Source organism: Haplochromis burtoni, unplaced genomic scaffold (assembly GCF_018398535.1).
Source record: "Haplochromis burtoni strain Fernald_Lab_line unplaced genomic scaffold, NCSU_Asbu1 Contig_39, whole genome shotgun sequence".
NCBI classification, from domain to species: Eukaryota; Metazoa; Chordata; class Actinopteri; order Cichliformes; family Cichlidae; genus Haplochromis; species Haplochromis burtoni.
The window spans coordinates 1,247,671-1,260,089 of record NW_024582400.1 but is presented as its reverse complement, the minus strand read 5'-3'; the positions used below and the strand labels follow the sequence as shown (position 1 = coordinate 1,260,089).

The window sequence follows — 12,419 nt, the reverse complement described above, 5'->3', positions numbered from 1 at the left end:
TGACCTCTGTCATCATTTTAGGTGGGGGAACTTGCACAATCGGTGGCTGACTAAATACTTTTTTGCCCCACTGTAGTTACCTGGATGATTGAGAATGCATCATGATATCTGACAATGAATATGCAAAACCTATGTATAATGCCTGTTGCGTTAAATATGATACAGGCTTTGCAACTATCCATTTTATAGCCAGCATAGGAATTGAACCTATGACCTCGGTGTTATTAACACCACACTATAGTCCTCGGATAATGCCAAGGTCACAGGGAAAAAGCAATACATTTGGCATCTTTAATCAGGTGGGAATACTTTATAAATATGCATTGATGTTTACAGATGACACTGCAATCTGTAGTGAAAGGGTCGAAGCAGGTCGAAGTGATCTTGGACAGGTGGAGGTATGCTCTGAAGAGAAGATCAATAAAAAGTTTAATCATGTAAAGGGAAAGCCGAATGGAGCAGAGGTAGTCCACATGGATGAGTTTAAATACCTCAACCATCCAAAACAACAGACAGTGCAGAAGAGAGTGCGGGCAGGTTAGAGTGGGTGGCAACAGGTGTCAGCGATGATTTGAGACAGAAGGTTTGCAGCGAGAGTGAAAGGCAAAGTTTACAAGATGGTAGTGAGACCAGCTATGATGCATGGCTATGAGATAGTGGCACTGGAAAAAAAACAGGAAATGTTAATATTTAATTGGAAGTGACCAGGATGGACAAGATTAGAAATGAGTACATCAGAGGGACAGCTCAGGTGGAGCAGTTTGGAGACAAAGTTAGAGAGGCAAGGCTGCGATGGTTTGGACATGTTAGAGGAGGGATGGATGTACTGGACAAAGGAAGTTGAAGGTAAAGTATGAAAAAAAAGAGGAAGACTTCAGACAAGGAGGACATACAGAAGGGCAGTGTGGAGATTACTGAGTGACGACATCAGAAGTCATGAAAATAGGCCACGAAATTAATCTGCGCTCTTATTTTAAAGTTTGCAGAGGCAGTGCTGGTTCCTGCAAGGCTGCAGTGGAGTGAGGAGAGGTGGACACTTGGGATTGGTCAGCACTTTGAATGACAGGTTAACTGACCTCAGACCTGCACCTCCTCACACCCCCACCCACATACTGGTCCAGTATAAAGACTGCAGCCCATCCTCAGCCTCTGCTCTCTGGACTTCTGCCTGCACTCGCACAACAGTAAGTCTTTGTTTTTTGTATTTTATGTCGCAGCAAAGAGACAAAAGCTATTTCTAGTAAGTTTCATGACTTTTTTCAAGGACTTGTTAAACACAAAAAGAAAATCTAAAATTAAGAAGGATTGGTTACCGTATCAATACTGCCTGGCATTTAAGGCTAAAGCGGGGCATTTTTTGCTCTGTAATGCTGGTAAAACTAATTAATTTAAGTCTCTCTGTTAATTATGGAGTCCGATTTTTTTTATATCTGCAAAGGAAAATCATCAGCACGTGAGTAAAAAAAGTTTTGCTAACTGTGGTAAAGTGCTTAAAATGAAGGCAAGTTGACTTCTTTTTGATTCGTCAAGACATTTCACCCCTCCACAATCCTAAAATGAAGTTCATCTGCCTTCATTTCAAGCACTTAAGCTACCATGAACCTGCACAACTGAGGACCTGCACAGGCTTTAACTGTGGTCCATTTACTCAAGCATAATGGCCACCTTTCTTTGCCAAATGGTCAGAAAAAAAGATGTCAAATAAAGTCATACAGAGCCAATCCTTGTACTTTCCACATGTTAATAAATGTGGTCCACTCCCAAATTCTAGAAATGCTAAAAAGAACAACCCTTGGTATTATGTGGATTAGTGTTATTTAAGTACTTTTACTTGTGTTTTTTTTCAGGAATCATAAATCAATACTTTTAAGTTCATCAGAATATAATTTATACAATATATAAGAAAATAATTCAGCGACTTCATATTTATATATTATATATATTTAAAAATATATATAATTTCAAAAAAAATAAATAAAAGTGATTTAACTTTCTTTGAATCTCCCAAAATGGTCTTAAGATTAACGCTTTTATTTACTTTACTTTTCAAGGTTTAACAGACAGGTGACGATGACTGACCTGGAGACCTCGATGGCCACCATCCTCGCTGTGTTTCAGAAGTATTCGGAGAGAGAAGGAGACAAACATAAACTGAAGAAGAGCGAGCTGAAGGACCTGCTTCATGACGAGCTCCCAGATCTGATGGCGGTGAGATGGGAAATTTGTAATAAAAAAAATTATATATATATATATATATATATATATATATATGATATAAACTGTTAAGCACCAGTTTGGAGTTTTGTTGTCCCGAGCTGAACCCGTCCTCCCTCCCTGCAGCATGTGAACGACCAGGCTGCGCTGGACAGCCTGATGGACAGCCTGGACACCGACGGCGACGCCGAGTGCAACTTTCAGGAGTTCATGACATTCATCTCCGTAGTTACCGTCTGTTGCCACGAGTTCTTCAAGGACGAGCACGACTAAGGAGGAGGAGGTGGCAGCGGGTGGGAAGACAAAGGGGAGCCACAGTACATTATAAAGAAGCAGAAGCCTAGCAACGCACAAACTGTCGATGCCCTCACAGCAGCGCAGGGTGGAGGAAACACAATCCAGCCACCAGCCACCATTACGTGGCTGGTGGCTGGTAAAAAGCTCCAGTCTAGTGTCTGAAATCAGCCTCGTTTGTGTTTTCATTTCTAGATGGCATGTAAAGTCTTCAAAATGGCGGCAAAGATTGGTACAAAAGGAGGAACTAAAGTAGCTCAAGCAGAACAAATCTTAAAAGTGTTTCACTATATGTTTGGCCACCAAAGCCAACCATTTATCAATCAATACATGTTACACCTTTATTCCCGTACTCTTTATCATTTCCCATCACTTTGTATAAGTAAAGGCTTTGTATATGTTACAGGTTTTGGAGAATGGCTGCTACATTTGGCTGCTGTTCTAGCAGTGAAATTATAAAAGTTGTTTATATACTACATCATGGACTTCTAAATCAATCTTACAGCCACAAACCGTCAGTTTGGGACTTTGCATGTAAAACCCTGAATGACCATATCAAGTTAACCGCTTTAGGAGTCAAATAACTAACTAAAGAGCCCCCTTTAGGCAGTTATTTGACTAAATGAAATATTGACTATCAAATATTGAAAGCAACGTTAAGGTTTGATGTCATATAATAAATTAACTAACTGGCTAGTAAAAGTTTCAAAATGACTTGTGGGTCCTTTGTTAAACCGAAATTGATCATTAGGGGCATTAAATAAGTAACAGTATTTGGTTGCTTTAGTCGTACTATAAGTAGTATGTCAGACAAATGATGACAAACACAAAGTTCTTCAATACGGCTTTTAAAATAATGTTTTTCAAACTACAAACTGCCTGAAGGGCTTCGTTTTGATAGTGGCTTGCAGCTCAGTACTTCACAGTATCATAGTTTGGAAATATATGTTGTAAGCTGAGCTTTATATTAAAAGCTCCTGAATAGCTAGTGAATAGGTTTGTTCAGACAGTGATGAATCTTAAAAATCTTTAATACTAAACTAAGAAAGTAGCTAATAAGTTAGTTCAGTCTAGCAGCCACAAGAATGCATCCATGGTTTAAAAAATCTATCTGAATATCACATTTTGAAAATATTTGCAGTTTGCATTGTGGGCTAGTCAGTTACTAAGAGACTAGCAGTCATTTAAGATTTTGCATGTGAGATTCTGGATAGTCAGTAAGTTGAGAAAGTTGACTTAAAGTTAGATAACTCAGCTATTTTAGGAGTCAAATAATTGTGTAAAGGGGGGAAATATTGCAGATAGTGAAACTTTAAAAGAGGGAAGTGAGGCATGAGGGGGAGAAAAGTTAGCTAGTAAAAGTTTTAAAACTGGCTTGTGAGTATAAGCTATTCTAACACCTCGTTTGTTAACTTTAACTGTATAGCAGTTGGGGGAAAAGTACCTGGTAAGTTGGACTTCATTTTAAAAGCACTTAAACAGCAGATGGGTTTGGGATTTGTTTGCCGAGCTCAATCCATTCCTGAAAATTGAATAAAGCGCTGAAACTGAAAAAGTTTCATAGCTTTAGGAATCAATCAAGAATCTGAAGAACACTATTGGTTTGTTTTTAATCTTACATACTATCATAGTTTGAATTTGGTTTGTGGACTTGTTAAAATTCACAACATAGTGATTTGGAGATAAATATAAAATAGCAAATACTGAATGCAGCAATTTAGGCACACAAAAAATATTACATTGGCTTGTAAAAGGTTCAGTTTGGCTAGAGAGTTTAAAGTGTTCTAGCTCCTCCGTTGTTAAACTCAAATTACTTAGAGACTTCACAGGTGTTGAAAAGCACCTAAAAAGGATTTTATAGTCTAGTTCTTTTAATATTTGTCTTCTGAATCATTCCTTACATTTTTAAAATTCGACAAAGCCACTAAACTGATAAAGTGGATATCAAATTTTAAAAGTAAATTTTAGGTTTGTGTAAAGTTGCTATAGTCATCTTTTGGAGACACTTTAATGAGTTTATTAAGTCAAAAGTCATCAATGGCCACTAAATCTTGAGAAAGTTGCTTAAATGCGAATCAACATTAAGCATATTCTTAAAACGATTTCATTTATGAAACTGCGTATACCATCAAACATACTCACAAAGACAGTAGGAGCTTATTTGATTGGCAATGCGAAGATTTTATTTTATTTATTTTTTGGTGCTTTGTCCCACTGTAGCTGCTGCTTTGCTTAACCCCTGATATTGTCGACTTGTTTTTTCTTGTTAGAAAAAAAAATGCTGGTAGTTTTCTGTCTAATTATTCTTTTTTTCATTTGCTCTCAAAATCTCTAAATCTGAAAAATGGCTATTAAGATAATGAAATTCAAACAGTCTATCCTTCTTAAAGGTCTAAACGGCTATCAGATTTTAAAATTCAACTTTTAATTGGCTCATAAAGACATTCAAAAATAGCTTGTGAGTTTTCATTTAGACGTCACATTGGAAACCTCTTTCAATAGTTTGAAGTCAGAGTGTTTAATAAAACTGTAGATTTTACATGTTTTATGTGTTATTTACATCTACGTTTATTTGATGTTTTGGTAAAAATTACATCGAGGTCAAAATGGTTAAAATGACTAATACGTATCTTAAAATAGTTGCTGGTAGGCAAGTAATTAAAATTACTTTTAACTGACTTTAAATGTTAGCTTGTAGTTGCCGTAGCTCTTTGTAGGTTTACATGTATTCAGCATGAGAAGCAAATCTAAATCATTGTAGATGTAGAAATGATCAGTTAAACAGTGCAACAGAAGAGTTTGTCGGATGTGCATCATGACATGTTGAATGTTGGGTTGTTTGGACGTTGGTGATACGAATTTAATTAAATGGTCAGTTTGTGACTTAGTCAGTCAATATTTCTGTAGCGAGGGGACAAAGAAGGCTGTTTATTCTTATCTTGGGTGGCTGTCAGAAGAATTCAGAGACGCACTGCAGTAATATTTACATAGCAGTTCTGCAGAGTTGCTCAACCATTAAAGGCTCATATGTTGTTTTTCTCTGTGGTTTTACTCCTAGTATATCTGTGTTATGCCAAAGTGAGCACGGTGACAATAACAAAAAAGTATTCAGAGAGCCCTGACAACGAAATACTTGTAGCCGTTTAGTTTAACAGTGCTCTTTTAGTGTTTCGAATGTCACTGGCCTGCAGGTCTTTCCTGTTTAGCAAAGAGGCTATTCAGGAAAAACTGAAGTTCAGTTTGTCCTTTTAGCACATTTTTTTAGAAGATGTTGTTTTAAGTAAATGTGAGAAGCTTTTTTAAGACTTATTGAGACCAATACTGAACTAAAACATAGTGAAATTTAAATAAATACACTAAATGGTCCAGTGGTTAGTCTTTTCTGAGGCACAGGAATGTTTAGTATTTTATTCCTGTGACTTCACATTTGCAGCACAAATATAACTCTGTGTGAGTCATAAAAATTAAGTGGCATCAGTGGATATTTCTCTTTAGAGTGCACCTTAATCAGCATGTTTCATCTTTATGACAGTTTTTTAAAGCATCCATTCATTTTCTTAATGGCTCATCTATTTACGGTCTCTTAGGTGATGGAGTCTATTCATGTTGATTTTGGGATGATGATGAGGTACATGACAGGTCATCAGAACATGAATGGATCGCTAAACAAGTCCAACATTTCTTAAAGTTTAATGGAAATACTTCAAATAATAAAATAAGATACAAATATGAAGGAGAGTCAGGTGAAGTCCACAACCTCTTTTGATCAGGAGTTCACAGTTATAACAGTCCAAGAAATTCTGGTGATCTGTACGTTCTCCTTCGAGAACAGCCATGAAAACTCATTCATCACAAGTGTGAGCTTAAAAGAAAAATACATCAAACTAATCATTCCCTTTATCATCCTCTAGACATCGACGGAAGCTGTTTGTTATTACTAGAGTAAAAATCAGATAGCAATATCCTTGGTACCAAGAAAAACACGGTGCAACAGGGGATTTGGTTGCCAACTGGTTGTATTCTGGGTATATTCGAATAAAAAAAATTAGAATTGTGAATGCCTATGTCATGTTGCAGTTAAATAACTGTCCTGAGAAACTATGCAAGAATTTCTGTTTCGGATTTTTTAGGTTGTGGCTGGACTGTAGATGTGAGTAGTTAATTTCTGTATATGCAGACAGCGACAGAGTTCAGATTTGACGAGTTTATCACAGTTAATCGCTGCATTGCCACAAACCGATTGGCAACTTGACCCCATTCAATCACAAACTGACAACAGACTGACTTCATGTTATTGCCGTTTCATCACAGCAAACCAAAGCCTCTTTGAAGATTGCAACTAACTGTGAGTGGTTGTCTTTAAAGCAACCACTTCAAAGGCAACAAGTTCCCAAATTCATTGTGTTCAGTAATAATATTGGTCATGCTATCCCAGCAACTGTTTTACCAAGTGTGACTGTAGCATAACAGCCGCTATTAGGTCTCATTTTTGATGTTGGGTTGTGGCATTAGCAAGATGGCAAGATTTCTGTCAAAGATTAATGGTCTAATGGTGTGTTTTAATACCAAACAGACCTAACCAAGTACTTTTTAGTGTCTAAACCTAACCAACAAGTGAACATAAATGAAGGTCAGAGGTACTAACGGCTGAAATGCCTCTTAACTCCACCACTCCTTCAACCTCCTAACAAACATTTTTTGATGGTCAATACTGACAGGGATAGTCATACACCTTGAATAGCATTGGTGGCATTATGTGACACAGCAGGATGAAAGTATGCTGTGCAAGTCTATTACAGTGCAGATGGAGACAACCATCAATTCCTGCACTGAATCCATAATTAATTCAATATGCATGTATTTGGACTATTGGAAGAAATCCATGCAGGCACAGGGAAAACATGCAAACTCCACAAAAGAAAAATGTAATGAAACATATAACAAAAAAGTGCTAGATATATAGTTTAGTATAAGAACTGAAGGCAACCAAGAAAGACAAACTCCAAAAGTACAAAACAAGACCACAAGTAAAGAACACAGGAAGGCAACAAAACAATCTGACATACACAAAGGAGGGGAAAGAACAAAAGCAGGAAGTCAAACCAAAGCCAGACTAACTTTCAAAGTAAAACAGGAAGGCAAAAACTAACACCATTTTCTTGTTAAGAAACCATCTTTATTTGTCTAAAAGAAGACGGTTCACATTAATAACCAGGCTGAAGGTAAGGATTATTCAGCACAGGACGTGCACAAGGGCCAAACAACAAAAACACACATACACACACACACTGAAGTGCTCCTCTGTGTGTTAACAGATGATGCAAGAGGCGTTGTCAGCTGCATGCACTCAGACATCTGCAGGCTGTTTAGGATCAGAGAGGTGGAGTCAGCTCCGCTATTGGCCAGAGGGGGAACAGATCTCGACCCTGGGGACTGACACCACACCCATCCGTATGTGTGTTTGTGAGTGTGTTTTGAATTGTGTGTGTTGTCCAACGTACACTCTGTCGGCGTAAGAAGAGTTGCCTGCTGACTCTCAGAAACTGGTGAGCTTCTTTTTGTCTTTATGTCAAAATCCCTGCTGTGGTTTTGTGTTGCTTTGAGCAGAACGAGCTGCTCTGCAAACAAACTGTTGGGCACTTTGTTTTCAGGTTATAGTCAGTGGTCAACAATCTGTTCTCACTTATTTTAAAAGTTGCATGTGTGAAACTAAAGTACTGCTTTAGTGGAAACAAATAAAAACCTTAGGCACCTCAGTTAGGGATGTTTAGAGAGCATTAAACTCAAATAACCTGGTGATTAAAGTGTCATATTTGTGCATTACACTTTAATGCTCTGCAGCTGTTTACCCGAAGCATGACTCTTGTTATGGAGGCAAACGTCAACGCTTTGGATGCATTTTAGTGCGACACCTCGAGTTCATGAGTCAGGAAAAAATGGATTTCCCTTGAAAGGCTCTATTGTGTGGTGAAATGTGCTAAGATGGAGCATTTTGCAAATGAAATGTTCACCGGGTCAGAAAAACCCTGACACAATTGGAGATCCTGACTAGATTTCTCACTTGCAGACACAAACTTAGTTCACTGCTGTCAAAACATCTGGCAGAGAATTCAAATCTGCCTCTGAGAAAAAAGTTCCTGCGGGGATCAAGATACAATAAGTTAATACTAATCACTTTAAAAGGAAGGGTTATACAACTGTTGGTTTGGGTTTCCAGCTTTTTTCCTGGATATGCTCCTCATAACATTGATTTAAGAATTTCCTGATCATAAGCCTCAAGGAGTCACATGAGGTAATGGGATAAAATGAAAACTGAACATTATTTCAGGCACCTTTGTGTATTGAGTTTCTAATATGTTAGGATCCAAGTTAGGGTGTTGTTTGTGGTGGGAAAAGCTTAATGTGTGCACTGACAAGACTGTAAAGATGTCAGGCAAGAAAATGAAAGTCTGACCTGGTACCAATGTTGCTTTTTTGGTGTCAGGGAAACAAACAAGCACAAGGTAAGTTGAACAAAAACAGATGAACACTGGTCATTGGCTTTGCAGTCAACAAAATCAATACCCATGTTCAGAGGATGCTGAGGCATCTCTAAACCTGAACTCTTGATTCAACAATCTGGGTCACTTTTTTAATAGACAGAAATTTGTTGATCATCATCATTATACCAAACTCATTAAGGTTGAGGAGGAAGCTATGGCTCAGGAGGTAGAGTGGGCCATCCATCCATCCACCCATCCATCCATCAGATAGTCAGTGATTGGATACCAAGCTCCTACAGCATATGTGTCAAAGTGTCCTTAAGCAAGACACTGAACCCCCAGTTCCTCCCAATGCATCTATCAGACTGTTTGAGTACCCATGATAACAGAATAAAGTACTGGATGAAGGTGTTTGGATGGTGAATGGGGTTGGTAGTAAAACACTCCTTTCCATAAGTATCAGTCCGTTAAGCAGCCGCTACGTCCATCGTCATCACAAAGTTCTAGCCAATGATTACTGAACTTACAAAAATTCCCAGACTGCACTGCATCTTCAAACTTGATCTTGATTACGAGTGCACATCTGTAAAGTGTCATTAGAGTCAGACTCAATGGGTGGAAGCAACACAAAGTATTATGTAAGGCCTGTAGCCATTTCTCTCATGCTCGTCTCAACAATTTCTAGTTTATATTTGCTGGAAACACATATCTATGTCAATGTTCAGAAGGAGAGAGCATTTAAATCCCTGACAAGACATTAAAATGAACAAATATAGGAAGCGGTAAATGCATTAGCGTCTATTATCGCTAATATGACTGGTTGATACACTAGTCATTAAAACCAGCTTACCATCATTAAACTTGGGATTTTACCAGCTGTGGCTGCATAAACTTAAGTCGCTGATCACAGCAAGGATTGACCAGGGATTAGCCTGCCAGAATCCAGGGGGCCATATAAACTGTATCCATGATGTTTAGCCATGTTTATGTCCTTTTTCTTTCTTGACAGTCAGCAAAACTTTAAAACTACTTCTTACCTCCTGAACAAGTAGTTTTTAACACCTAAGCCTAACAGAATAGTTTCTGTGGCCTTTATTGCTTAAAGCTAAATAAATAGATTTTAATGAGAATTAATAACACAATAAACCAATCAAACCAATATCCCCAATTATCACGAGCTGTGGGTTGTGACCTAAAGAATGAGATCCCACATACAAGCAGCTGAAATGACATTCCTCCAAAGTGTGGCTGGGATCAACTTTAGAGAGACGGTGAGGAGCTCGGTCTTTAATAAAGGGCTCAGAGTAGAGTGGGAACGTCCTACGTGAGGAGGCCCCAGGCCAGAGCCAGGACATGCTGGAGAGATTAAATCAGCAGATGGTCCAGCGTAAAATAACTAAAATATTGCAGCGAAAATGCAGCTAATTAAGAGGAAAATTTGTAGGAAATTAGCTGCACTAGCTGTAAATGAAATTATCATCAGTTTAACTGCAAGAAGAATTTTATTCATAAATCATGCTGTTTCTTCACAGGTCACTTCAGCATGAACGCTCACGCAACAGTGCCCCCTTTGTCAGGAACAAGCCCCTCTCCTTTTTCAGACCTTGTGACCAAGATAGGACCCAAGGGTATGTGCCTGGAAAATGTGTGAATTGTCTTTTATTTTATTTCACCATAACATTTGTTCAATAAACATGACTATAGCATAAGCAGACCACAGGGAAACATCACTCATCTATCTGCTGTCTGTTGTTGCTGCTTAAATATTTTTTTTACACTTTTATTATTATTTTAATTTGTTTGATAAGTTGTATATGTGTTTATTCAAAATCTTAACAGTGTTCATAAAGAGATTAGTTGATTTATATTTTATATTAATCTAATTCTGCTACACAGGATTACAGTTATAATAAAATATTCGCATTTGTATAGTTATTTCTTATGAATAAATCAAAAACAAATACAAAAGAGTTGGTGCGCTACAGGATTTGTTGACATCTTGAAAGAGCAATTTGCCGGTTTAGCTACAGCTGTTATTTCTCCTGTGCACTGGTGGGTGTATTGATTCATCACAGATGACAAAGATGACCTACAGGAGGATCCAGAGTTTTATGACAAAGTGCTGATTTTTTTATTTTCAGTTTAATGTCAGGTACTGTAGAGATTATCGTGTATTTGTAAATGTCATGGTTACATTTCACACAGTGCATTCCATAATGATTCAAGACTATTCTGTATATGAGCACTGTACATGTCTGTGTCCGATGTCTGATTATCGAAGAAGACCACTAAAATCACGGTGATTAATGCCTATCAAAGATTTTTTTCATTAGGATCTGTATTGGTCATGATGTCTGCACAGACTGGAGCTGGAGTCCATGTGCAGAACTCAATGGGACACTGGAAAAGTAGCTGATTGCCCCACTAATCACAAAATAATTGCCTTATAAATTGTATAATTGCACCATTATTTTTGCTTGAATGACAAATTTAAACCAGCCCCAAAAATCTTATCACATGCATAATCATTTTTTTAATAGATTTAGATTTTAGGACACTAAAATTCAACATCCAGTTTGTGGGACAAACACCCTGCAAACACAGTGAACCAGCCGAGATGTTTGTGTGCGTTAGCAGGGAGTGTCTTATCAGCCCGATGTCAGAGTGGAGCATGGGAAGGAGCGAGCGTGACGCCTCGGGGGGTCTGTCGCTGTGGAGATAAGGGCCTAAAACGCTTGTACCTGTCCTCGTTTCCACAGCAGGGCCTGGCAGGACCAACGCAGCCTAGAAATAACTTTTATATTGAACTGCAACAGCCAAAGGGTCTTTTCTTAAGTGTTGTTAAACACTTAGTGTTCTCTGCTTCTTTTTAGAAGATGCAAGAATGCTTGATTAATATTAGACACATCAGATATAGAGATTTAACACATATGAACAACAAATTGCTGAATTCTGCTGTTAATAAGTCATCGTGTACACAGGTATCTTTCAAAAAACTGTGATTTTCAATTTCAGTTTGAAAGGTCTATCGACGTGAAATGCAAAAAAATGATGTTAAGCATTGTCAAGATGCCATAGCAACAGGTGGCGATACAGAAACACTGGCCAATCAGAAGCCTACAAACAGAAACAAACTGTAACATGCCATTGCAAAATAACCTGCAGTGCAAAAGTCTTGAGAAACATTTCTTTATATTTTTGCTTCCAAGGAGCCAGAATTTCCAGTAATGTTATAAAGTTCTCTTGAGCAACAGATCTTTAGGCCTTCTGAAGTTTTTTCTGTGGATATTGGCTGCTTTTTCACTCATTTTCACTTAAGGCACTTAACTCAAGGGATGATCCAGTGTTCCATCCATCCATCCATTCACTTCCGCTTATCCTTTTCAGGGTCGGGGGGGGCGCTGGAGCCTATCCCAGCTGTCATAGGGC

The 12,419-nt window shown here is 38.0% G+C and overlaps 2 protein-coding genes across 2 annotated transcripts in view; both read left to right on the top strand.

Moving 5' to 3' along the window:
- Window positions 1-1,056: 1,056 nt before the first annotated feature.
- s100b (S100 calcium binding protein, beta (neural)) lies at window positions 1,057-5,543 on the top strand. The gene is made up of 3 exons (XM_005919927.2): window positions 1,057-1,184; window positions 2,052-2,208; window positions 2,341-5,543. Exons 2-3 carry the CDS (start codon window positions 2,071-2,073, stop codon window positions 2,485-2,487), a joined length of 285 nt encoding a protein of 94 aa, XP_005919989.1. The 5' UTR covers window positions 1,057-1,184; window positions 2,052-2,070; the 3' UTR covers window positions 2,488-5,543.
- A 2,305-nt stretch (window positions 5,544-7,848) lies between these two features.
- The window catches only part of LOC121814356 (cell adhesion molecule 4-like), a 9,874-nt gene continuing 5,303 nt past the window's right edge, over window positions 7,849-12,419 (top strand). Inside the window, exons 1-2 of the mRNA XM_042219876.1 lie at window positions 7,849-8,052; window positions 10,522-10,618. Coding sequence (XP_042075810.1) covers window positions 10,534-10,618 — 85 coding nt within the window. The 5' untranslated portion in view covers window positions 7,849-8,052; window positions 10,522-10,533. The remainder of the gene's footprint in view (window positions 8,053-10,521; window positions 10,619-12,419) is intronic.